The sequence below is a fragment of the Xyrauchen texanus genome, chromosome 24, assembly GCF_025860055.1.
Source record: "Xyrauchen texanus isolate HMW12.3.18 chromosome 24, RBS_HiC_50CHRs, whole genome shotgun sequence".
Taxonomy (NCBI): domain Eukaryota; kingdom Metazoa; phylum Chordata; class Actinopteri; order Cypriniformes; family Catostomidae; genus Xyrauchen; species Xyrauchen texanus.
Genome location: NC_068299.1, coordinates 4,489,014 through 4,512,181, shown reverse-complemented (window position 1 = coordinate 4,512,181; position 23,168 = coordinate 4,489,014). Strand labels below are relative to the sequence as shown.

The 23,168-nt window shown below is 38.4% G+C and overlaps 2 protein-coding genes across 2 annotated transcripts; both read left to right on the top strand.

Moving 5' to 3' along the window:
* Positions 1-677: 677 nt before the first annotated feature.
* Positions 678-1,460, top strand: olig4 (oligodendrocyte transcription factor 4). Its single transcript, XM_052090462.1, has one exon. It carries the CDS (start codon positions 678-680, stop codon positions 1,458-1,460), a length of 783 nt encoding a protein of 260 aa, XP_051946422.1.
* An 8,071-nt stretch (positions 1,461-9,531) lies between these two features.
* Positions 9,532-21,424, top strand: bsdc1 (BSD domain containing 1). Its single transcript, XM_052090461.1, has 11 exons — positions 9,532-9,557; positions 10,299-10,356; positions 10,497-10,613; positions 10,820-10,987; positions 12,938-12,992; positions 13,111-13,226; positions 13,371-13,439; positions 16,876-16,963; positions 17,107-17,532; positions 19,920-20,023; positions 20,663-21,424. The coding sequence occupies exons 1-11, from the start codon at positions 9,547-9,549 to the stop codon at positions 20,693-20,695; spliced, it is 1,245 nt and encodes a 414-aa protein (XP_051946421.1). The 5' UTR covers positions 9,532-9,546; the 3' UTR covers positions 20,696-21,424.
* The last annotated feature ends 1,744 nt before the right edge of the window (positions 21,425-23,168 follow it).

Here is a 23,168-nt window from a genome sequence, read left to right as displayed (position 1 = left end):
TCTAAACACATTCTTAAGACAGGATTAAAGTTAGTTGAAAGAGTAACCAAGCAAAAACATAAACCGTAACCATATGATTGACTAACCATATTTCTTTTGCATTTGTTTGGTTTAGTTTGTTCATATATGTACTATAGTTTTGCTTTTTTTGCACAAATGTGTGAATGCGGTTTTGTGTGCCTGTGCCTGTGTGTGTCTGTGAATGTGTATACTGTATGTGTATGTGTGTTTTGTGTGTGGAGGCGGGTGTATACGACGCTTTTGGGACATTGAAGGGGTGTGCGGGGGTGAAAGTGTGCCCCCTCTTTCATTGGCTTTGGGCCTAATGTCACATTATGCATCTCATTGTGTCTTTGTGGTGTTGAGGAGTATAAATACAGCCTCCTCGATGTTCACACACACACACTCACTAATTCCTTCTACAGATCTACAAAACTGAATCATCAGAGAAAGACGACAGAAGACAGTGCATTGTTTTAGATAAAAAACGGACTAAAAGTGTCCTTAGATATCTTTATATTTAACTTCAGATTGCTTTAAACTTTGTTTTTAAGTAGCTTTAAAGGTAGACCATTTTTTCCTGAGAAGATTGTAAGTTCTCAGCCAAGCAAGAAACTTTGCGGTCACTAGCCTGGAAAGGTCCAAAGATTTTTGGCATCAGTTTTGTTGCTAATAAAATGGATTCTGATGCAAGTTCCACATGCAGCCGATCTTCTTCCCCTGACCTGGTCGTGGACTCCACTGTGGGTGGCTTTTTCTCCAACAAGATGTTCCAGGCATATTGTGGAGACCGGGAACCAGGACAACCCACAGAAAAGGGTTCTGGACGGACGCAGAGCTCTGGACCCGGCGGAAAGAGCCGAGCAGAAGCAGACCTCTCCAAAGACGACCAGCAGGACTTGCGATTGAAAGTCAACAGCCGTGAACGCAAACGCATGCATGACTTAAACCAGGCTATGGACGGACTTCGAGAAGTGATGCCGTATGCACAGGGCCCATCTGTACGCAAGCTGTCCAAAATCTCCACCCTCCTCCTCGCTCGAAACTACATCCTCATGCTGTCCAGCTCTCTGGAGGAGATGAAGAAGCTAGTTGGAGATGTGTATGGAGCAAACGCTCAGAATCACTCAGCTAGACGAATTTTACCTCCAACCCCAGCTGCTCCGGCCCCCCAGTTGTCCCTGCTCTCACTGGCCCCATCCCTGCACTCTCTGGTGGGCAGCACCTCAGCTGTGACGGCCGCCCCGCTCCAGCACACCACCACAGCTCAAGCCCCGCACTCGCCACCCTCGGCTGGTTATCTGGGCTTCCATGCACCACCTCTTCACACCCTTCTGAAGGACCCTCTACACCTTTCAAGCAGCTATAGGCATTTTCCCGGCATGCCCTGCCCATGTTCCCTCTGCCAGCTGCTCCCTGCTTCCACAGCCAGCCTGCACAGCCTCTCCATGGGGAAGTGATTCAGTAGAGGCCCAGGCTTCAGGCTGGAGAAGGCCGAAGTTGAATTATGGACAATTATGAAGAATTAAAACATCTAGATGTGTTGTATACATGTAAATATACTGTACAGAATATTTTCTCTTACAAGCTGCTGCTATTTTTCTATTGAAGAATGTTTTGTAATTTGAAAAGTGTTTTTGAATAGTCACTGTATGAACATAGATGCTTCTATGTTCTTTCTAGCAAAATGGTGATTGAAAACGATTTGTTTTGTTACCGCTCATGGTTTCTTAAATTAAAAGATCGATTATTTTAATGAAAATATATTTTCTCATTTTTCAACTTTTTCAAATTGACTTGATTGTTCACCCAAAAATGAAACATCTGACATATATTTCTTACCTTTTCTGTTGTAAACCTGTATGACTTTCATCCATGGAACACAGAAGGAGATGTTAAGCAGAATGTTAGCCTCATTCACCATTACATTCATTGCATTTTTTTAACATCTCCTTTTGTGTTCCATGGAAGAAAGTCATACAGTTTTGGAACAACATGAAGGTGAGTAAATGATGACAGAATGTGAATTATTGGGTGAACTATGCCTTTAAGTTTGAACCAATATTATTGGGGTTCAGGTTACCTGTTCAAGTGTGCAAACATTTACAAGCCCTTCTTTTGACATTTGGTGCATTTAGAGTCCATTTCTGATACTGCAATGTTTTCATTGAAATCTGATCCATTGTTGAAGAACCAGATCATTTTTTCTTAAATCTATTAATTACATTTGGCCAAAGATATTTGTCATTTTTCAGTAGCCTATATTGTTCTCTAACCTGAACATTATCAAAACATACATTTTCAAAGAAAAGTTACAGTTCTGAAATAGTAGGAAATCTATTAAATAGTTCAACCTTATTAAATCATTTAAGAAGAATGACACAAGAGACAAAATATGCATGAAAAAAATCATACAGCCCAATGTAAAAAAATACAAGGTAAATATAAATAATACATACTTAAACATTCAATTGACTGAAATAATAAGGTACTAAAAAACCTGTCAAATAGGCATCTGCTCAAACAGTCTGTTATATGGGATCATGTGTGAGTGTCTTTTATGATATGCATGAATATCAAAAGAGTCCATATGAGATCATCCTTTCCTGCACCATTGCTACAATATTGTCCACAACATGTTTATGCTTTCAGCATATGCTAACAAACACGGACATCATTTCAGCCCAATATAAAATGATTCTGAACCATCTGTAGTGAGACTAGTTAATGCATGAGAAAGACACAGGGCCAGACCACTCGGAGCCCGGGGCCTACTCACACCCATCAATCAGAGAGAGAGAGACGCCAGGTTGGCGCGTCAGCATTGTGCTGCACACGCGGGGAATGGGCAGCACTCCTTTTCATGATAGCACAGGAAGATTTGTCACTGTCCAATAAATCTGTGATCATATTCACTCGCACACACTAGGAGACATTTTCACGAGAGTCTCTGACAGCTGTGCACATCGTCATTTGTTAGCTTGAGAAATCAGAGGACATTCGACTGCTTGGTCTTCCTGATATGATCAATAGAATGGAAAAGGTGTTGAATAAGTTTAACTAGATTTACAAAGATATAAGCACAGTTAACAAGAATGCATAAGACCCAAAACATACTTTAATACATGATTGCTTTTCTGGCTATGCAAGTTCAAATTGTTGCATTCTGAATAAAGTGACCAGATGACCAATCAGGACATGTGTGGAAAGCGCCATTTAAAACGTTTCTTTATTCAAGATACCTAAAGCTAAGACTAATTATCTAGACAAAAAAGCATCCAGGCTGTACCTCCATTGGTTTTATCTGGACAGCTGGTCACCCCAATTCTGAAACGTGTCAGATATAACACAATGGAAGCACGTGTTGAACTCAGCATTTCCCCAATCTCGGTACAATATTTGTGTAAATATCTACAGTCAGTTTTGTCTGTCAGGTCAACTACTGCCATGGCAGAGGAACATTTAGAAGAAAATCTTGTCGAGCTGGTAAGTTGTACAACGAATCCAGTTTAATAGAAATTTGAAGGTAACTCTATCGCCCCCTTGTGTACGGAGGTTTGTTAACGCCACAGCAACATGCCAAATGTTGCAAATGCCAAATGTGTTCTATGAGTTTAGTGCTTTAACTCGAGTGTTGGTGGCGTAGCGGGCTAAAGCACATATCTGTTAATCAGAAGGTTGCTGGTTTGATCCCCACATCCACCACCATTGTGTCCTTGAGTAAGACACTTAACTCCAGGTTGCTCTGGGGGGATTGTCCCCGTAATAAGTGCACTGTAATTCGCTTTGGATAAAAGCGTCTGCCAAATGCATAAATGTAAATGTAAGTGAGTTCAGTGTTCACTGCTTAAAGTGTGCTTAATTGATTGTTCCAAGTGAACAGGACTTTGAGGAAAGTTATGTCAAATCAGATATGCATTGTGTGAAAGTTACCTGGTTAACCAGCTTTAGATGACTATGATTTTGCACAGACATAATTAAGACAGCCTAGTGTCATTTTAATAGACAATCTATGTCTTGTGGCTATATTTTTCAGTGTCGGAGATGCAATCTTTAAGTGGTTGTCTACACATCGGACGGGGAGGGGGATGCCAGAGATTTCTGGGAGGGGATCCATGGGTACAAGGAAAATCTAGGGGCACCCTTAGACCCAGCCATGCTTTCGATACTATACTTGCCCCATAGACTTCCTTTATAAATACATTAATGTAAATCAAATTTTTGTTTATTTTACAAACAGAGATTAATTGAAATTAGTCAAAGTAGTCACACCGTTGATGAAATTCCTTAAGTTAGTTTTATTGGCTTTTCTAACAGGTTAGCTATTATTTTACTAAAGGCTAGTGTATACTTTGTTTGTCTGCATGGCATTCTGTCTTGCACACTGTTTAGCGCTCAGCCTTTCAAAGTTGACTGTTTTGACCGTGAGTCTATACGGATGCATTCATCGCATGCACACTACGAATGCTTTGTGATCCTGTTTTAGTCTACGGCAGGCGTAGGCATCAATGATGTGCAAAGACGAAAACTATCAACATGTCTATAAAACTAGGCTACACACGGACGATGACATCTGTGCCATGAGCACAGTACATGATACATACAGGAAAAGCAAAGTATACTTCAACCTTAAAACTGATACATTGTTGACAAACACTTATATATTGATAGCGCGCTTATGGGCGGCAAGCAAAATGCCCATGTTTAAACTTGAAATCTTCATTCCTTTTACACACACACACACACACACACACACACACACACACACACACACACACACACACACACACACACACACACACACACACACACACACACACACACACATTTTCAGTCTGTATTTCTCAAGTGCCTAAATCGAGCGTGAAAAATACACATTTCTCCTCACATGATTTGAAGCCTGACAAGAGAAAGATCAAAGGAGAAATGAAGAAATATCTCTCCTCTCCTCTTCTATTCTCCTCCCTTTCTCTCTCACCCAAAGTGGAGGGAGACAATAGCACTCGCTCTGAGTATAAAGAAAGGGCGCAGGGGGCGGCCAGTAACACAGCCCCCTCTTTTTGTCCTTTTATCCATTCTATTTCAGTATGGTAACAGGCCCGGTCATCCTGCAGAGGGCCCTGACACTCCAACGGCAACACAAAGACGCTTAGCTCCTTATTTATGGGCCCATTGACAGTGCTAAAGAGCTCCTGTCAGGGGCCGCCACGCAGTCAGCTGGTGAACGTCCCAGCGGGGGGAAGCAGCTGCCATGATGCCCAGTGAAGAAGCTCCCTCAGTGGGACCCCGTGTCCCTCGGGCCCCCATGAGTCAGGGCCCCCCCTCCAGGTCCCAGGCACAGGTGGGTATGGGAAGATGAACACATTGTGGGGATTACTGGGATCTGTGGCCCGGCCTGCTGCACAGGGATAATTAGACACATTGACTTGTGCAAAGCTGGTGTTTCCTGATTGGGGGCAGATGGTCCATAGAGAGAAGTCACAGCAGGGTGTGTATCTGTATGTGTGTACATTGCTAGAGCAAGGTAGAGGCACATAGGAAACATACAGTATGTATATACTGTAATAAAATACATAAACATAATGTCTACATATGCTGTATATACTGCATATGCATGTTTCTTCAACTTGATGTACTTTTAGCACTGTGAACATCTAGAAAAGTAAATTCTGGTAAAAATAAATCAATCTCACACTCTCACTTATTTGTAAATTATGTCTGCTAACAATGTCCAACAGTATATGTAAATGCATCCCTGGATATTTATGTAATTTTTGCCATGAAAATTCCCATCAAAATGTAATTCCCACCACAGAATTTCACAATACAGTATTTGAGGTGTGCTGGAAATGACACTGATGGAAATTATATTTTTAATGTTAAAATTATTTTTGCTTAGTCTAATTTCATAGCTAACATTTGATGTATCTTAAACACAAACAATCAGAATCAGAATGAGCTTAATTGCCAAGTATGCTTACATACACAAGGAATTTGTCATGGTGACAGAAGCTTCTAGTTCAATGAATTAAGGAGAGTGATGGTGGCGTAGTGGGCTAAAGCACATATCTGGTAATCAGAAGGTTGCTGGTTTGAACCCTGCAGCCACCACCATTGTGCACTTTTCAAGTTGCCCCGGGGGGATTGTCCCTGTAATAAGTGCACTGTAAGTTGCTTTGGATGAAAGTGTCTGCTAAATGCATAAATGTTAGTAATATTTTCACACTTTTGCATTATTAGGCAAAATTTCAGCTTCTTGGAAATTATGGCCAATAAAACAATGAAAGTGATATTTACCTTAAATTTTCTTTGCATTCTAATTTGTCAAATATTTCATCTCAAGCATGCTCAGTGACATTTTTGTTAATTTGGATAACAAATACACTAACTTATTAGGGACATAATTGCTTGGCGTGGTGGAATTGGTGCCACAACTGTGGGACAGATGTTATTTTATAAATATATATAGAATTAATTTTCTCACAATAAATGTTAGAATTGTTTGTTTATTTCACTTTTTTTTTGTTGTTGATTATCTTAATTTTAAATATGTAAAAAAATTAATATTTCTATATGGAATTTTGTTGAAACATGGGGTCTGGGACAAGGCCAAAAAACAGTAAAGCCTGTTCATAAAAGGCATTAAAAAAGTACAAAAATAATGGCAAAAATAATATAACTGTCACAATCCCCTGTTGTCTGTCCTGTGTTTCTCACTTGTCACCTGTCCTAAACTACACTTCCCATAATTCCCTGCCCTCATCACTGCCAGCAGTCATTCATTGTCCTCACCTCTGTGTCGTTTATTCATTATCCTTGTGTATTTAAACCCTGTTGTTTCACCATTCGTAGTCGGTTGTTAAATGTAAATGTCATGTATGTGTTTTTGACCCTGTGCCTCATCCGTGTTATGTTTGCTCAGTTCATGTTTGCTCTTGTTATGATTTCAGTTTCCCATCATGGATGTTTTGTTTGCTCCAGTCGTTTGTCTTTGTTATTTTTCAATAAACTGCATCTAGATCCCCACTCCTCATCTGCCTGTGTAACAGAATGACCGACCACGAATGGTGAAACAACAGGGTTTAAATACACAAGGATAATGAATAAACGACACACAGGTGAGAACAATGAATGACTGCTGGCAGTGATGAGGGCAGGGAATTATGGGAAGTGTAGTTTAGGACAGGTGACAAGTGAGAAAGACAGGACAGACAACAGGGGATCGTGACAATAACAAAAATTAAAAAGTTGCAATATGTTTTTTTTTAAATAAATATCAACCCCCGGGACATGAAAGTGCCCAAAGTTGAAGCAAAAAGGAAGTCACTACCCCTTACTTAATTTAATTGTAGTTTTTACAAGTAATGTAATGTCTTTCATGTCTTTAATGTCTTTATGTCTTTCATTACAATGTTATGATGTAAGTTATACTGAGCTGACATAATTGAGTTGGATTTGGACAAATGTATGTACTATGGTAGTTTTTACTCAGCTTCACCATGTTCATCAAACTCAATTTTAATACATTTCTGTCAGTCTAAATTAATTAATTTATTAATCAATAGTAGTGTCAGGATCCTGTCACTTTGCCAGTCATATTTATTGCTGTGAAAGGACCCTGACAGTCATGTTTACATGTTCTGAGCATGGTGTCTGGGTCCAGCCTTGTTCGGTTTCTATTCTGAGTTGGAATCCGGACACTCGTTCTCCATGTCTCATCTTTGTGACATTTTGATATTCGTTATTGAACGAGTAATAACATATTTGATCTGAGATTTAATCACACAGCACATAAGCGTTTGTTCACATGACATTTCATTCCCTCTGCTTGTGTTTTTGTTGCCCAGTGATGCCTCTGCAATCTGTTCTGAATGTGAGATAAAGGGAACGTCTAATCAATAAATGAAACGCCTTATGTGGCCACAGATTTAGACTGACAAAGTTAATAAGAGAGCCAGAGGTCCCAATTAGTGGGATTGGAGAGCATTTGGGGGACATACTGCGTAACACACGCACATATTGCTCTATGTCTGGACACAGCGAGACTTCAATTAAGAGGGAGGCAGAGCGCTGACCCTGTGACATCCTCTTAAAACCTCACTTCCTATCAACTGCTTAGTGATAAGCAAAATACAGCTGGGATAGGGGGTCTTCTGTTAGCCTGTTTATAATGTGAGGGGCCCGGGACCTCAGGTGTGTAGTTAAGCACTCCCATTAGGGCTCCACCATATGGACTGCTCTGAATTCTAATGAGGTGATAAACTCCTCTTGTCAATTCCATAATGAGCAAATACATTTCTTGATTATGTGTAACAGCGTGACGAGACAAGCCCTCTCCCATGAGGCTTAACACCACTTTTGATACCTATAAACTCCTAACAAACTAAGTTATCAATATCCTAATGCGCCAGTATAGTGTTCTGGCCAAAAATCCCCCACTGGCCCTTATCTATCATGGCCCCCTAATAATCTCCATCCCTAAATTGCTCACATCACACTGCTCTCCTGTCCACCAATAGCTAGTGTGTGGTAGGAGTTCTGGCACACTATGGCTGCTGTCACATCATCCAGATGGATGCTGCACACTGGGGGTGGTTGAGGAGATACCCCTATACTATATTAAGCACTTTGAGTGCCTAGGAAAACACTTTATAAATGTGAGGAATTAATATTGACTTCTGATTTTGACTGCCAAGTGGACAATAGTTTTTAGTTTTTTTTTGTAACAGGTGAAAGTTTAGATATATCTGTTACAGAAATATAGCTTGCATGGTGTATGTATTAGAATTTTCCTAATTTTAAGAAAATAAAAAAGGAAATAAAAAAAATCCGTAATTTAGTTTAGAGGGGATGTTAAAAAGTAAATAAAGAGGAAATAAAAATATTTATTTAAAATTAAATAATAATAACAATTAAAGAAAATAAATTAAACAGACACAATAAAAAAGATTGAAGCTGATATAATCAATCAATTAAAACTAGATTTTTCCCCCTTTATAAATCAACAAAAGGAAGGAAGGTTCCCCTGATATAATATTTATGTTTTATTTTTGTCATAGGAAGTTTGGCTGTACAGCATTACTGTCTCTTAAACAGTTCTTACACTACATTAAATCAAAGTCAAATATATTTAGCATTTTTATGTATTTTTAACACAGTGCTAAACATGTGGGATATATCAAATACACATTTTCAGCAATGCATTTATTTATACATGTATTTATTAAGAGAATTGCTCATGCACTTTGACTAAATAATTGTTCTGGGGTTGTTAGTTTTGTTGCCCCCTGCAGGCCGTCAGCGGAATGATGGATGTTTTTGCATTTTATTGCAATTATGATCCTTTTCGTTTGCCGTACTCGGCAGTATAAGTTGCATTTGAAATAAATGAACAATTTCACATTTATTTTCACGTTTAATGCAATAGATATGTTATAAAGACTCACAAAATTATTAATAAATTATCTCTGACGTTTTAAATTAGTTTTTCAGGAATATTATTTTGAGACGCTGTTCTGGCCATACGGATGACGTCATGCGCTGAAGATGGCAGACGGGTGAGTTCACAGCTCAAAAACATCCACTTTACCAATTGAATTCACTATATAAGCACTCTGTACGCATTTTATAACACTAAACTCACTCTTAAAGACGTATAGCTTCATTAAAGGCATGCTACTGATGTTTTTAATTGATGTGTTTTTGAGGGCCGATGTCGGAGAGGAAGACCGACGGATTTGTTTACAAAAATCTCACCGAGTCACATACATGACATGAACTCAACATTTATGAAACAAACAGCGTTATTAATGATGCATTTCGTCTAAACCCATCGCATATGAACCTTAAACGGTCAGAGAGCATGTGTATCACAGTTGAGTGATGATATAGTGTAGTCAGGCTTTAAAGGGTCATGAAACATCCCTCTTTCAGCTCAGCTGCTCAAGTACATTTCACAAACGTTTAAAAAAAATGTAACTCAACTGGGCGTGGACATTTGTGAGAACAAGTGCCCTTCCGGGTGGGGCAGGGCAGGGGAGAAAGTGGGGACAGGAGATCTGTCATCTCAGTTTCCTTATTTATATAATAAAGTATACTCTGATTTGTAAGCTCTCAATACAGTACACAGGATCCAGGGGTGGAAAGAGTACTGAAAAATCTGTTCTTCATTAGCCTAAATTACAACACAAGCATGTGCATTTAAATGTTACAGAGTTCAAAAGGTGCATAATAGGAATGATGCAAATATGTCATGTCCATGAGTATTAGTTCGATGGATTATGTGTTTATGATCTCAGGGAAGGAGGATGGTGGGGGGGCTGGCTGACACAAAGTTTACAGACCGTCAAAGACAAGGTGAGTCAAATCCAGACCAGTAATCCAGATCAGATACAGATTGAAAATCTAGATCAGATTTGGATTGCTCATATGAATAATGCTGAAATGTCTTTGATCTAAGATATTAAGTTGATTTAATTGATCGATTGTCTCAACAGTCAAATGAGGCATATGAGTTCATCAAACGGGATCTGACTGAATTCTCCAGCGTGGTGCAACATGACACTGCATGCTCCATTGTCGCAACAGCTACCGCTGTTAAGAACAAACTGGCTGTAAGGAGATCATTTGACACCATACCAAAACCATGATGTTTACCTTCTGTATGCTTTGGTTTAGATTGTTGTCTTCAGTGCTAACACTAGACGTGGAATCACTCTAGTTTTATTTATTTAGATACTGAAAGAGAGTTGCTCATTAAACCCAAAAGTCACACATTGCCGGTTACATGCTGTTCTTAAAGTTCATCTTGTCTTTGTAGGTTGAAAGCTCATCAGAGGCCACGGAAAAGGTGAAGAAGGGCATTTCCAATATTCTTGGTGTGATCACAGATACTTTGGCCCCTCCCCCAGACAAAACCATCGACTGTGATGTCATCACGCTGGTAGCTACTCCCGCAGGCACAACTGAGGTGTATGACAGCAGCAAGGTCAGTCCCACTCTTCTGTACAGCTCTCATAACGCTCTTTCCATCCTACAGTCCTGGTACTTTTTCTTTAGTAAATTTCTAGATGAGAACTGTTACGAGGAGACTTTTCCCCTGTTGCATTCACATTCCCAAAAGTACCCCCGTAGTGACGTCATCTAGTGTCGACCATTTTTCTTCTGACGTGGTTGGAATGCACGATTCAATAGCAACAACAACGAAATCAACAACATCGACAGAGGAAGCCAAGATCAGGAGTTGCTAGGACTGTTTTACACAAGCTTTAGTTGTGTCTCCCGATGAAGACACACACACATACACACACATATGTGAAACGGGTGATCCTTTTTGTAAACTTTTTTGGATTTATTTTCTTTCTGTTAAGGGAATTGTAAATTAGCGCAGTCTTATGAGGCAAGTAGGTAGTTGTTTACAAATGATGTCTGTGGACTCCTCTCCTTAATGCTATTTGTGTGTCATACGTGTTGTCCAATCACAGGCTGCAGCACCTCCCACAGTCTGCTACTGTCTCTATCTGCCCCTAAAGTACCTACTCTGGAGTAGGAGCTAAAAATCCCCCTAAAATGGCTCCAAGGAACTATAGTTCCTCAGGTGTGAAAGCAAAGAAAAGTATTAGTACCGGGGAAAAGTACCTTAATCTGACTTTAGTACCACCAGAGGGAAAGGGTCTATATACTGTTTTTAGAGGCGGCAGATATGGAAATATCAGGCCTCAGTGTAACACTCTCTCCTTCGACTATAAACGTGAGTCCGACCATCACCCCTGGTGAGACAAAACCACGATTCGTCAGTGAAGAGCACTTTTTGCCAGTCCTGTCTAGTCCAGCAAAGGTGGGTTTGTGCCCATAGGTGACATTGTTGTGATGTCTGGTAAGGACCTGCCTTACAACAGGCTAACAAGCCCTCAGTCCAGCCTCTCTCAGCCTATTACGGACAGTCTGAGCACTGATGATTGTGCGTTCCTGGTGTTACTCGGGCAGTTGTTGTTGCCATCCGGTACCTGTCCCGCAGGTGTGATATTCGGATGTACCGATCCTGTGCATGTGGTGTTACACGTGGTCTGCCACTGCGAGGACGATCAGCTGTCCTTCCTGTCTCCCTGTAGCACTGTTTTAGGCGCCTCAACATACAGACATTGCAATTTATTGCCCTGGCCACATCTGCAGTCCTCATGCCTCCATGCAGCATGCACATTCACGCAGATGAGCAGGGACCCTGGGCATCTTTCTTTTGGTGTTTTCAGAGTCAGTAGTAAGGTCTCTTTATTGTCCAAAGTTTTTTATAACTGTGACATTAATTGCCTACCATCTGTAAGATGTTAGTGTCTTAACAACCGTTCGAAAAAAGGATGTTTCTTTTTTATTTGCTGAGTTTAAATGAAAATATGTAATGTGCATTTTACAAGCTTGACTCATGGAAATAAGAAGACAGTGCTTTTGTCCCTTTACTTAAGACATTTCAAATATATATCAACAATTGTACTGTATACATCATATTTATTTTAAACATTAATTCTGCAGACAAAATGTAATGTTGATCATATTAAAAAGCATTATTCCCTAAGGTAATAACTATTAATATGTAGTATTATAATGTATTGTTATTGTGGTTACAATTATTTATGTACAGGTGCATATGTCAGGTGCATATGTCATACACATTACAAATGTGTTATAATGCATTTATAATGCTTTTAAAATGTATTATAAATATGGGCTTCATAGAAAGTGTTACCCTTTTATGAAATATGACCTATAAAGATTCTTGACAAGTTTCATAAGATTGACATATATACTGTATGCAGAGCTTTTACCTACTGAATGCATTCAAGCTTTAATGCATTTATGGACTGCTGTATATAGGTGTTGATGGAGGATAGCAGAGCTTTGTTACTGCATTTTATTGAGTGACATATACTGGATATTCTTTCAGGCTCGATTATACAGTCTTCAAGCAGACCCTGCTACATACTGCAATGAACCTGATGGTACGTAAACATCTCATCTTTTCTCTCTCTCTCTCTCTGAAAAAGTGCCACTGTCTTTAATATTCAATGTGTGTTTATGCAAGATTGAGGTTTAATTCATGCACTTTACTGTTTCCAGGCCCTCCACATCAGTTTGATGCCTGGCTGTCCAGTTTCAGTTTGGAAGAGAGGAAAGCGGAAATCTCTGAGCTGTTGGTCAATATTCCTGCCATCAGAGCTCTCTACACTAAAATGGTATGCTGCTTCATCCCACTATAATAATGGGAAAGGGTTCAAAGACCTGAAGATAGCTACTCATTATAGTTCACTATATCAAAAGCTCTGTTTCAAAACCTAGGGAGCTAATAGTTGTGTTTCTTTTGATTGTGTTTATGGCAGGTGCCAGCAGCAGTGGCTCACTCTGAGTTCTGGCAGCGCTACTTCTATAAAGTGTTCCAGTTGGAGCAGGTATGTACAGCTGAGATATGCGTCTTATACTGACCCTTGAGCTGAAATCTATTGAATTCTATTCAGGCTTATGAGCTTATCTGGACTCAGACAAGCTGATAAACAACATAATGAAATCAGTATTAGTCACATGATGGTAACTGATGGCACAACAATTTCTCTCTTTGAGTTTTTGCGTTTGCTTGAGCTTGTTTGAAGGTGTGGTTTTATAGTCAGTTAAAGATTAACATGGAATCATCCTCTTATGGTCAGAATATGAATCTACAATATTCAATGCATAGCTGTAGGGGTGAAAAAATGCATCTTTCTTTGTATCAATCTGATGGTGAAAATGCAATGCATCAATTACAGAATTTAATAATAGATTAAAAGTGCTATTATAATAATTTATGTATGTCTCATTCATTTCTTATCCAAAATACAATTCTAGTTTGTAAAAAAGTAACAAATCCCAGTCTAACAAATGCATTAGTGACATTCAGATATTTGATTGATGATGCAAATAAATTGTTGAACAGATTCTTTAATTGATTCATTGAGTTTGAACTGATTCACATAAATGAATCGAACTTACCAACTCTAACACCATTTTTGCGACTCAACTTTAAATCAGAAACACAATTACAACATGTCTTAATGCTATGAGACTCTCTACGATACTGTCTTTAAGAAATATAATAGCCAAACAAAACCTGTATTTATTTCATTGTGATATTCATGTTGTTCCTTTAATTCTTTGCAAATATATCATGAATATTTGCCTAGCCTTTGTTACACCTTTGCTTTAGTTAGAATTAGTTTATTATACTGTGTGTGTATGTGTATATATATATATATATATATATATATATATATATATATATATATATATATATATATATATATATATATATATATATACTAGCTCCAGCACCCCACTATCTAAACTCACTACTTCAAACTTAGGTGCCCTCGAGAAGCCTGTGTTCTGCGGGTGAACGGCACCTCGTGGTGCCATCTCATAGAGGCAAAATCACTGTCCAGCACAGATTCAATTCCTGACATCTAATCGTAGAAAACATTCCCTGTCTTAGGTCAGTTAGGATCCCTTCATTATTTCTTTCATCACATTCCCAGTGGGTCAGAAGTTTACATATACTTTGGTAGTATTTGGTAGCATTGCCATTAAATTGTTTGTCTTCGGTCAAATGCTTTGGGTAGCCTCCCACAAGCTTCTCACAATAAGTTGCTGGAATTTTGGCCCATTCCTCCAGACAGAACTGGTGTAACTGAGTCAGGTTTGTAGGCCTCCTTGCACTCCCACGCTTTTTCAGATCGGATTGAGGTCAGGGCTTTGTAATGGCCACTCCAATACTTTGACTTTGTTGTCCTTAAGCCATTTTGCCACAACTTTGGAGGTATGCTTGGGGTCAATGTCCATTTGCAAGACCCATTTGCTACTGAGCTTTAACTTCATGGATGATTTCTTGAGATTTTTCTTCAATATACACACAAAATTTTCCTTCCTCATGATGCCATTTATTTTGTGAAGTGCACCAGTCCCTCCTGCAGAAAAGCACCCCCATAACATGATGCTGCCACCACCATGCTTCACAGTTGGGATGGTGTTCTTCGGCTTGCAAACCTCACCATTTTTCCTCCAAACATAACAATGGTTATTATGGCCAAACAGTTAAATTTTTGTTTCATCAGACCAGAGGAAATATCTCCAAAAAGATCTTTGTCCCCATGTGCACTTGCTGCTTCCTTCCTGAGCAGCCTTTCAGGTTATGTCAATATAGGACTTGTTTTACTGTGGATATAGATACTTGTCTACCTGTTTCCTCCAGCATCTTCACAAGGTCCTTTGCTGTTGTTCTTGGATTGATTTGCACTTTTGCACTTTTCAATGTTTGTTTCATCAGACCAGAGGAAATGTCTCCAAAAAGTAAGATCTTTGTCCCCATGTGCACTTGCAAACTTTATTCTGGCTTTTTTATGCTGGTTTTTGAGCACTTGCTTCTTCCTTGCTGAGCAGCCTTTCAGGCTATGTCAATATAGGACTCTGTTTTCTGTGGATTTAGATACTTGTCTACATGTTTCTTCCAGCATCTTCACAAGGTTGTTCTGGGATTGATTTGCACTTTTCGCACCAAACTACGTTCATCTCTAGGAGACAGAATGCGTCTCTTTCCTGAGCGGTATGATGGCTGTGTGGTCCCATGGTGTTTATACTTGCGTACTATTGTTTATACAGATGAGCGTGGTACCTTCAGGCATTTGTAAATTGCTCCCAAGGATGAACCAGACTTGTGGAGGTCAACAATAGTTTTTCTGAGGTCTTAGCTGATTTCTGTTGATTTTCAAAATGTAGGCCTTAAAATACATCCACAGGTACAATTGACTCAAATTAGCCAAATAGCCTATCAGAAGCTAATTGCCAAAAGGCTTGACATCCTTTTCTGGAATTTTCCAAGCTGCTTAAAGGCATTTATTTCTGACCCACTGGAATTGTGATATAGTCAATTAAAAGTGAAACAATCTGTCTGTAAACAATTGTTGTAAAAATGACTTGTGTCATGCACAAAGTAGATGTCCTAAACGTCTTGCCAAAACTATAGTTATGCTAAAATGAAATCTGTGTAGTTAAAGAGTTAAGAGTTTTAATGACTTCAACCTAAGTGTATGCAAACTTCTGACGTCAACTGTGAGTCGCTTTGGATAAAAGCGTCTGTTAATTGAATAAACGTTAATGTAGAGAACACAACCAGCACTGGCCCCTCCATCCTCCATGATCATTATATTAGTTTATTTTAAACTCTAATATTCTATGTATATAATATTCTATATATATTCAGAACAATGTCTATATATTATCAAACATTAAATATTTAACATAAAATTCAACAGCAAGAAGCAGCATTTATTTATTTAGAATTTCCCTCTTAAACTCCACCCCCACATTTCTTAAGTATGCGTGTTATAGCACCACTTGAATCATAAGCAGTGCTTTTTAGAGGAGCGCTGTGATCTTGACAACAGCAAAACAAGCTCTTGGACAAAACAACCAAGTAAGAGATATATACAACAATTTTCACCAAATGCTTTTTCCCAAGTGAACCAAAAGTCACTGTATGCACTGTAAAGACTCACTGTAACTCTAAATATGTGAGATGAATTTGTGTTCTATAAACAAACGGGCCTAGATTAATTTAGAAAATAATTAAGAATTAGCTTTCCTACTTTTTGTTTCCCATTTATCCAAGATTGGTTCCACGTGGAAGGTGTATAGCTGTTTTATCATCATTTAGTATAATAAAAATGCGGTCTTGTAGATTTTCTCAGAGGAGGGGCTTAATGTTCAAGGCTTTGAAAACCCCTGTATTACAGCATTAGCTTTCTTTGTTCCATGCTGATTATGAGGTTTTATTCAGGTGAAGCGTGTCTGTGTTTGTAGGAGGAGGCAAGGAGGGTGGCATTGAAGCAGAGAGCAGAGCAAACCGCTCATTCTGAGAGTCTGGGCTGGGAGGAAGAGGATGAAGAAGGTCTGACCAAAATATACACAATTTAGAGCATGTGAACTGAAAGTTTTTAGAAAGTATATGCTGCCTACCTTTTGGAATACCTTTTGCATCAGGAGTGCAGCTCTAGAGGTTTTTGAACTTTCACTATCTCTTTTCGTCTCCAGGTGAGTTTCTCGGGGTCAGGTCTACATCTCACTTAGATTGCACCCCAACTTTTGAGGAGGCACGAGTCCCTGCTGTCACAAAAGAGACCACCCCTGAAAGCTCTTCCCCCCCTCAGGGGATTGTCTCCCCCAGCAACTTAGCATCTGACCTCACTCCCTCCGTGAGCAGTGATAGCGTCAGCTTCCCCACACAGATCGAGAATCAAGCGGACCCCGTCACCATCAAAGTGACCCAGACGCCACCTGCTGTGGAAGAGGTGGTCTCATTTAAACTCTCAGAGGCCAGTCTACAGGACACGGCTGTCCCGGAGGAGAGACCAGCACAGCTTGAAGAGACCCCCAGAGAGGAAGTAGCTCAAGACCTCAGAGTGTTCGAGCTCAACTCAGACAGTGGCAAAATAACACCCTCTAATAATGGCAAGAAAGGTGATTATCCCAGGTAGACCTCTAGAGGTGAAATAAAAACAATAACTGACACCTCGTGGGGATTTGCTGAATGCAACTTCATAACTTGTGAATAATAATTAAACGTATTACTCATTAAACCTCATCTGATGAAAAATAAATTTACAAAGCTCTTCATCTGGTGAATATACATTTACATTTATGCATTTGGCAGACGCTTTTATCCAAAGTGACTTACAGTGTACTTATTACAGGGACAATCCCCCGGAGCAACCTGGAGTTAAGTGCCTTGCTCAAGGACACAATGGTGGTGGCTGTGGGGTTAGAACCTGTGACCTTCTGATTAACAGTTTAGTGCTTTATCCCACTACGCCACCACCACTCTACATATATATATATATAGGCTTAAAAAACAAAAAGCTTAATTTGGTCAATACTTGCATATAGAGCATCGGAACAGGGACAAGTCATTCTCATTTCAAAATAAAAGTCCACCGTGTTTATCAGGTTTGCTTTTAGTTAAAAGTAAGTATTGGACTTTTGGTTGCACAATAAACTGCATCTGGGATTTTATTAGTTTTGGCCTCTTGCAGCCTTTATGTCTGTGACCATCATAATAAGGAAAGACAGATTTTTTTTAACATACTATAAATCGATTTTTAATGATTAATTGGCGATCGGTCTTTTCCACCACTTTAGTTATCAGTATCGGAAAAATCCACAATCAGTTGACCTCTAGTTATTTTCATGTTTTTTAAAGGATTAGTTCACCCAAAAATAAAAAGTTTGTTCAAATTTATCTCCATGTCTTTCCAAACCTGTATTACTTTCTTATGTGAAAAGAGCACCCATTATTTTTTTTCAAATATTACCTTTCATGTAGTGTGTTATGTAGCTGTTTGTGAATGTAAAAAAGCCCGCAAAGTTTAAATAATCAAAGTGCACGACAAATGGAGTTATTGACTCCCAAAAGAAAGAACTGATTCTGAACACCTGAAATGAGTTGTTCATAATTCCAGACTTACTTCCTGTACTAACCTACGTAATATGATAACAAAAAAACACCTTTGGTCTTCATTGGCTGCTCACAAACAGCTTTGACCCGCCCTCAAACACTACACTAAGTGATAGACCAATCACAACAGACTGGGACATCTGACCAATCAGAGCAGAGTATGCTCTCTGAAAGGAGTTTAGAATGAATGCTTTAGAATGGATCATTGAACGAGTCGTTTTTGACACTGGGGAAAAAAGGTAATGCTGCAATTTTAATTATGAGCAAATTAACTCTTTCCCCGCCAGCGTTTTTAAAAAAAAGTTGCCAGCCACCGCCAGGGTTTTTGACGATTTTTGCTAAACTTTAATGGCCCGCAGAATATTTTCTTCCATGAATATATGAAGATGCTATATATCACAATAAAGATCTGAGCCTCTGCTTTTAGGCAAAAAAAAAACGATTTTATTTTATCTTCATTTGTTCTTTTTTATTGCGACTTGAACAGAGGTCGGTTTTGTCAAAAACAACATTTCAGACAAAAAGCTGATAAAAAGGCATGTTTATGTCTGATATTTTGAGCTTCTCAATACTCCACTTCTTCATGTTTGAGACGATCGCAGTCTGTTTCTTTGATCAAAGAGTTGCGTACTCTTTCAAAACATGCGCAGGGGTCTTCCTTACCGTATAATACCTAAAACACGGAAACCCGGAAAATTCCGTGTTTGGCGGGGAAGCGTTTTTTCATAAAACACGGAAAATTCAGTGTTTGGCTGGGAAAGAGTTAAAGTGTTTTTTGACCATGAATGCATGTAAATCTATTGTATGAGACCGTTAAAACATAATTCAGCACGTTTAAAAACCATAATAGGTGCTCTTTAAAGAATATCCCAGTCCATGCAATTCATGCATCATATTCCATGTCTTCTGAAGGCATACGAAAGGTTTTGAGGAGAAATATCCTAAAATGTAAGTCTTTTTTCAGTGAAATTTGTGACGTCCTGTCTCACAGTTCACAGTGGAGAACTTGCATTGTTAAAAGTCGATGGTTATTTTTAAATGATTGATTTATAATGTATTTTAGTACTGTGTTCTCTCCATATCGGGGGATAGAATGCAGACATTTAAGAACAGTTAAAGGAACCGAACACCATCAATTATTTGGTTCCGGTATTTTTTGGAACCGGAACTATACGCTTTTATTAGTTTGATTTGCTATTTTATTTTGACAGTTAGAGGTTTGTTTTCATTTGAGCTTTGTTTTTTTTATGTACCGTAGTTTGTTTTCATCATCTAAACAAGCAGCATATATAACATTTTAGTGTATGTATTTGATATGAATAGATTGTTGGTATAATGTGTGTGTGTGTGTGTGTGTGTGTGTGTGTGTGTGTGTGTGTGTGTGTATGCACAGGCTCGAGTACAGATGTGAGTGAAGACTGGGAGAAGGATTTTGATCTGGACATGACAGAGGAAGAAGTTCAGCTGGCTTTGTCAAAAATAGACGCAACAGAAGAGGTTTGTTCTGCTTCACCGAACAGTTAACATTAAGCTAGAAATGGCAGAGATGTGTTTAGGAATAAAAGTATTGTTTCTGCTCCCTCTTTATTATCTCATATTGACCTGATGGGCCAAGATTAAGTATACCAAATAGGTGTTGACATAAAATCTTTTAGGATCAGGGAGCTCTGATGTTACGAGTTACAATATGAACTCTTTTATTTCAAAATATCAAGGAAAACTTGAACCCTTTAAGGGTTCTTCCTTGAACTCTTTAATTGCATATACTGTGTGTGTGTGTGTGTGTGTGTGTACATATATATATATATATATATACTGTATACATATGCACATACACTGCCAAGTATATCTCAGCACAGTATGTTTATGTTAATTATGACTCCCAGCAATGACATCTATCACTTTACAGTAGAGCTGGGATATATATTAAATATATGATTTGCTAGCAATATCAAATTAAGCACTTGTGAATATTTTTAAGATTTTAATGCACTTTTTATTTGGCCATTAAGTTTCCAAAAGAGCATGCCAGATAGTTTTGCAATCCCTCCTTGCCTCGCAACCTGCGAGTATGAAAGTGTTAAGATATTTTACAGTGTAATGAATGTAGTTTTCATTATTTTATGTTTCCATCAGTTGGTGGATGAAGACTGGGAGAACTGGGAATGAAAATCTGGTGGAGGGAGTTCTGGCCTGATATTAATTTGAGACGTTGCTGCTTCCAAAATGAACCATGCTTAATGTATTTAACTCCTAGTCTATGGCCACGCCTGCTCATTCAACCGGTTCAGTGAGTGGGGCCCACCTCCTCCAAATAAAGTTCACATCCAAGTTAAACCTCAGTGGTCCTTAGAAGGTGATCTGTTCTAGATCTGGCTGTCCTAAATATAGCTTGTGGTGAAACACTAAGACTGTTCTGAGAAAGCGAGTATCTGTTAATGAGGAGAGGTCATCTTGCGATACCATTTGTACCTGCCATATGTACATTTATGTTTTTCTTCTTGGGGGATTTCGGTAGAAAAATGTTAATTAACTGCCGGGACTTTTGATTAGTTGTAATCTATCAAGATGTTTATTAATTTTAGGATTAGGAAATAATCCTTTACGTGAAAATGTATGTAATTTATGTTTATTATTTTTCCCCTGACATAAAGGTATTTGGCTTCTTTTTAAAGTTTGGTTCTCTTTAAATACTAACGACTTTAATCTTATGCAAGTTATTCTAGCATTGAGAATGAAAATGGAGTGAGACTTCATTCGTTCTGCTAATGCTCCATGGCCTTGATCAATGTTGTGTGGAATGAAAAAAAAAACATAAAAGTAAAAAAAGTCACTATTTCACTAAAACAGCCTGTTGTTTCCTGTGCTATCCATTAAATATTCCCCTCATTGTCTTTATATCATAGTCTGACATGTAATATAGACGTGTAAATATGATATTGGCCCAGATGATCGTGGGATCAAAACTTGGTTTGTCTAACAGGACTTTGCTTTAGGTAAATAAAATTAAAGGGTTTGTTCACCCAGAAATGACATTTCTATCATCATTTTCTCACTGTCATGCCATCCCAGATGTGTATAACTTTCTTTCTTCAGCCGAAGATTTTTTTAAGAATATCTCAGCTATGTAGGTCCATACAATGCAAGTGAATGGTGACCAGAACTTAATCTCAAAGGAATCATAAAAGTATTCCATATGACTCCAGTGGTTAAATACATATTTTCAGAAGCAATATAATATGTGTGGGTTTGAAGCAGATCAAAATGTAAGTCCTTTTTATACTCTAAATTTCCCCTTTCGTATCTGAAAGTGAAAGTTAAAGCAAAGATGTAGAGTAAAAATGAACGTAAATATTGTTCGGTTTCTCACCCACACTTATTATATTGATACTGAAGACATGAATTTAACCACTGGAGTCATATGACTACATTTGTTTCCTTTGTGATTTTTTTTGGAGCTACAAAGGTCTGATCACCATTCACTTGCATTATATGGACCTACAGAGATGAAATATATATATATAAAAAATAATTTCCTTTGTGTTGTGCTGATGAAAAATAATTTCCTTTGTTGTGCTGATGAAAAAAATAAATAAAAGTCATACACATCTGGGATGGCATGAGAGTGAGTAAATGATAAGAGAATTTTCTTTTTGGGTGAACTATCCCTTTAAGGGACACTGGAGGTCTTGTTTATTGGTCAGTTAAATAACACTTGGTACCAATATAGGTTTAAACAGTGGTCTAATCTGTTGTATAAGTGAATACACCATACAAACTGACTAATATTTTCTGATATTTACAAATATCTTCACAATCCTTTTTTTTTTTTCTGTACACAAAAGGGTTTCTATAGTATTTTACTTTGAGTATAATCTGACATAAGACATTGCTGTCTATATTTTTTCAACTATATTATCCTCTATTTTTCCAATGAGCATTACCATTAAAAGCAATAGCATGCAAATTGGGGATTTGTTTTAACATCTGATTTTATTATTGTTATTAATACTATTACATGTAAGGTTAAATCACACTTGTTACACATGAGCCATAATTTTACAAAACATTACAATGGAAAAACTCCATTGAAAAAACAAAATACATTATTTTGTAAATAATTACAAAATCTATAATAAAAAATAGTTTCAAAATATTACAACATTGACTATTACCAAATTTACCACAGTGCAAGAGATCAAAAAAAAGATCACAAAGATGGGACCTGGTTAGCTCAGCAGGTAAAGACGCTGACTACCACACCTGGAGTCACGAGTTTGAATCCAGGGTGTGCTGAATGACTCCAGTCAGGTCTCCTAAGCTACCAAATTGACCCGGTTGCTAGGGAGTGTAGGGTCACATGGGTTAACCTCCTCGTGGTCGCTATAATGTGGTTCGCTCACACACTATGTCTCTGTGGTGACGCGCTCAACAAGTCACGTGATAAGATGCGTGGATTGGCGGTCTCATACGTGGAGGCAACTGGGATTTGTCCTCCACCACCCGGAGTCACTACGTCACCATGAGGACTTAGAGTGCATTGGGAATTGTGCATTCCAAATTGGGGGAAAAAAAAGGTATAATAATGTTAAAATGTTTACCCTCCATGTTCATGAGCAAAAACTGAACTGACTGGAAAATT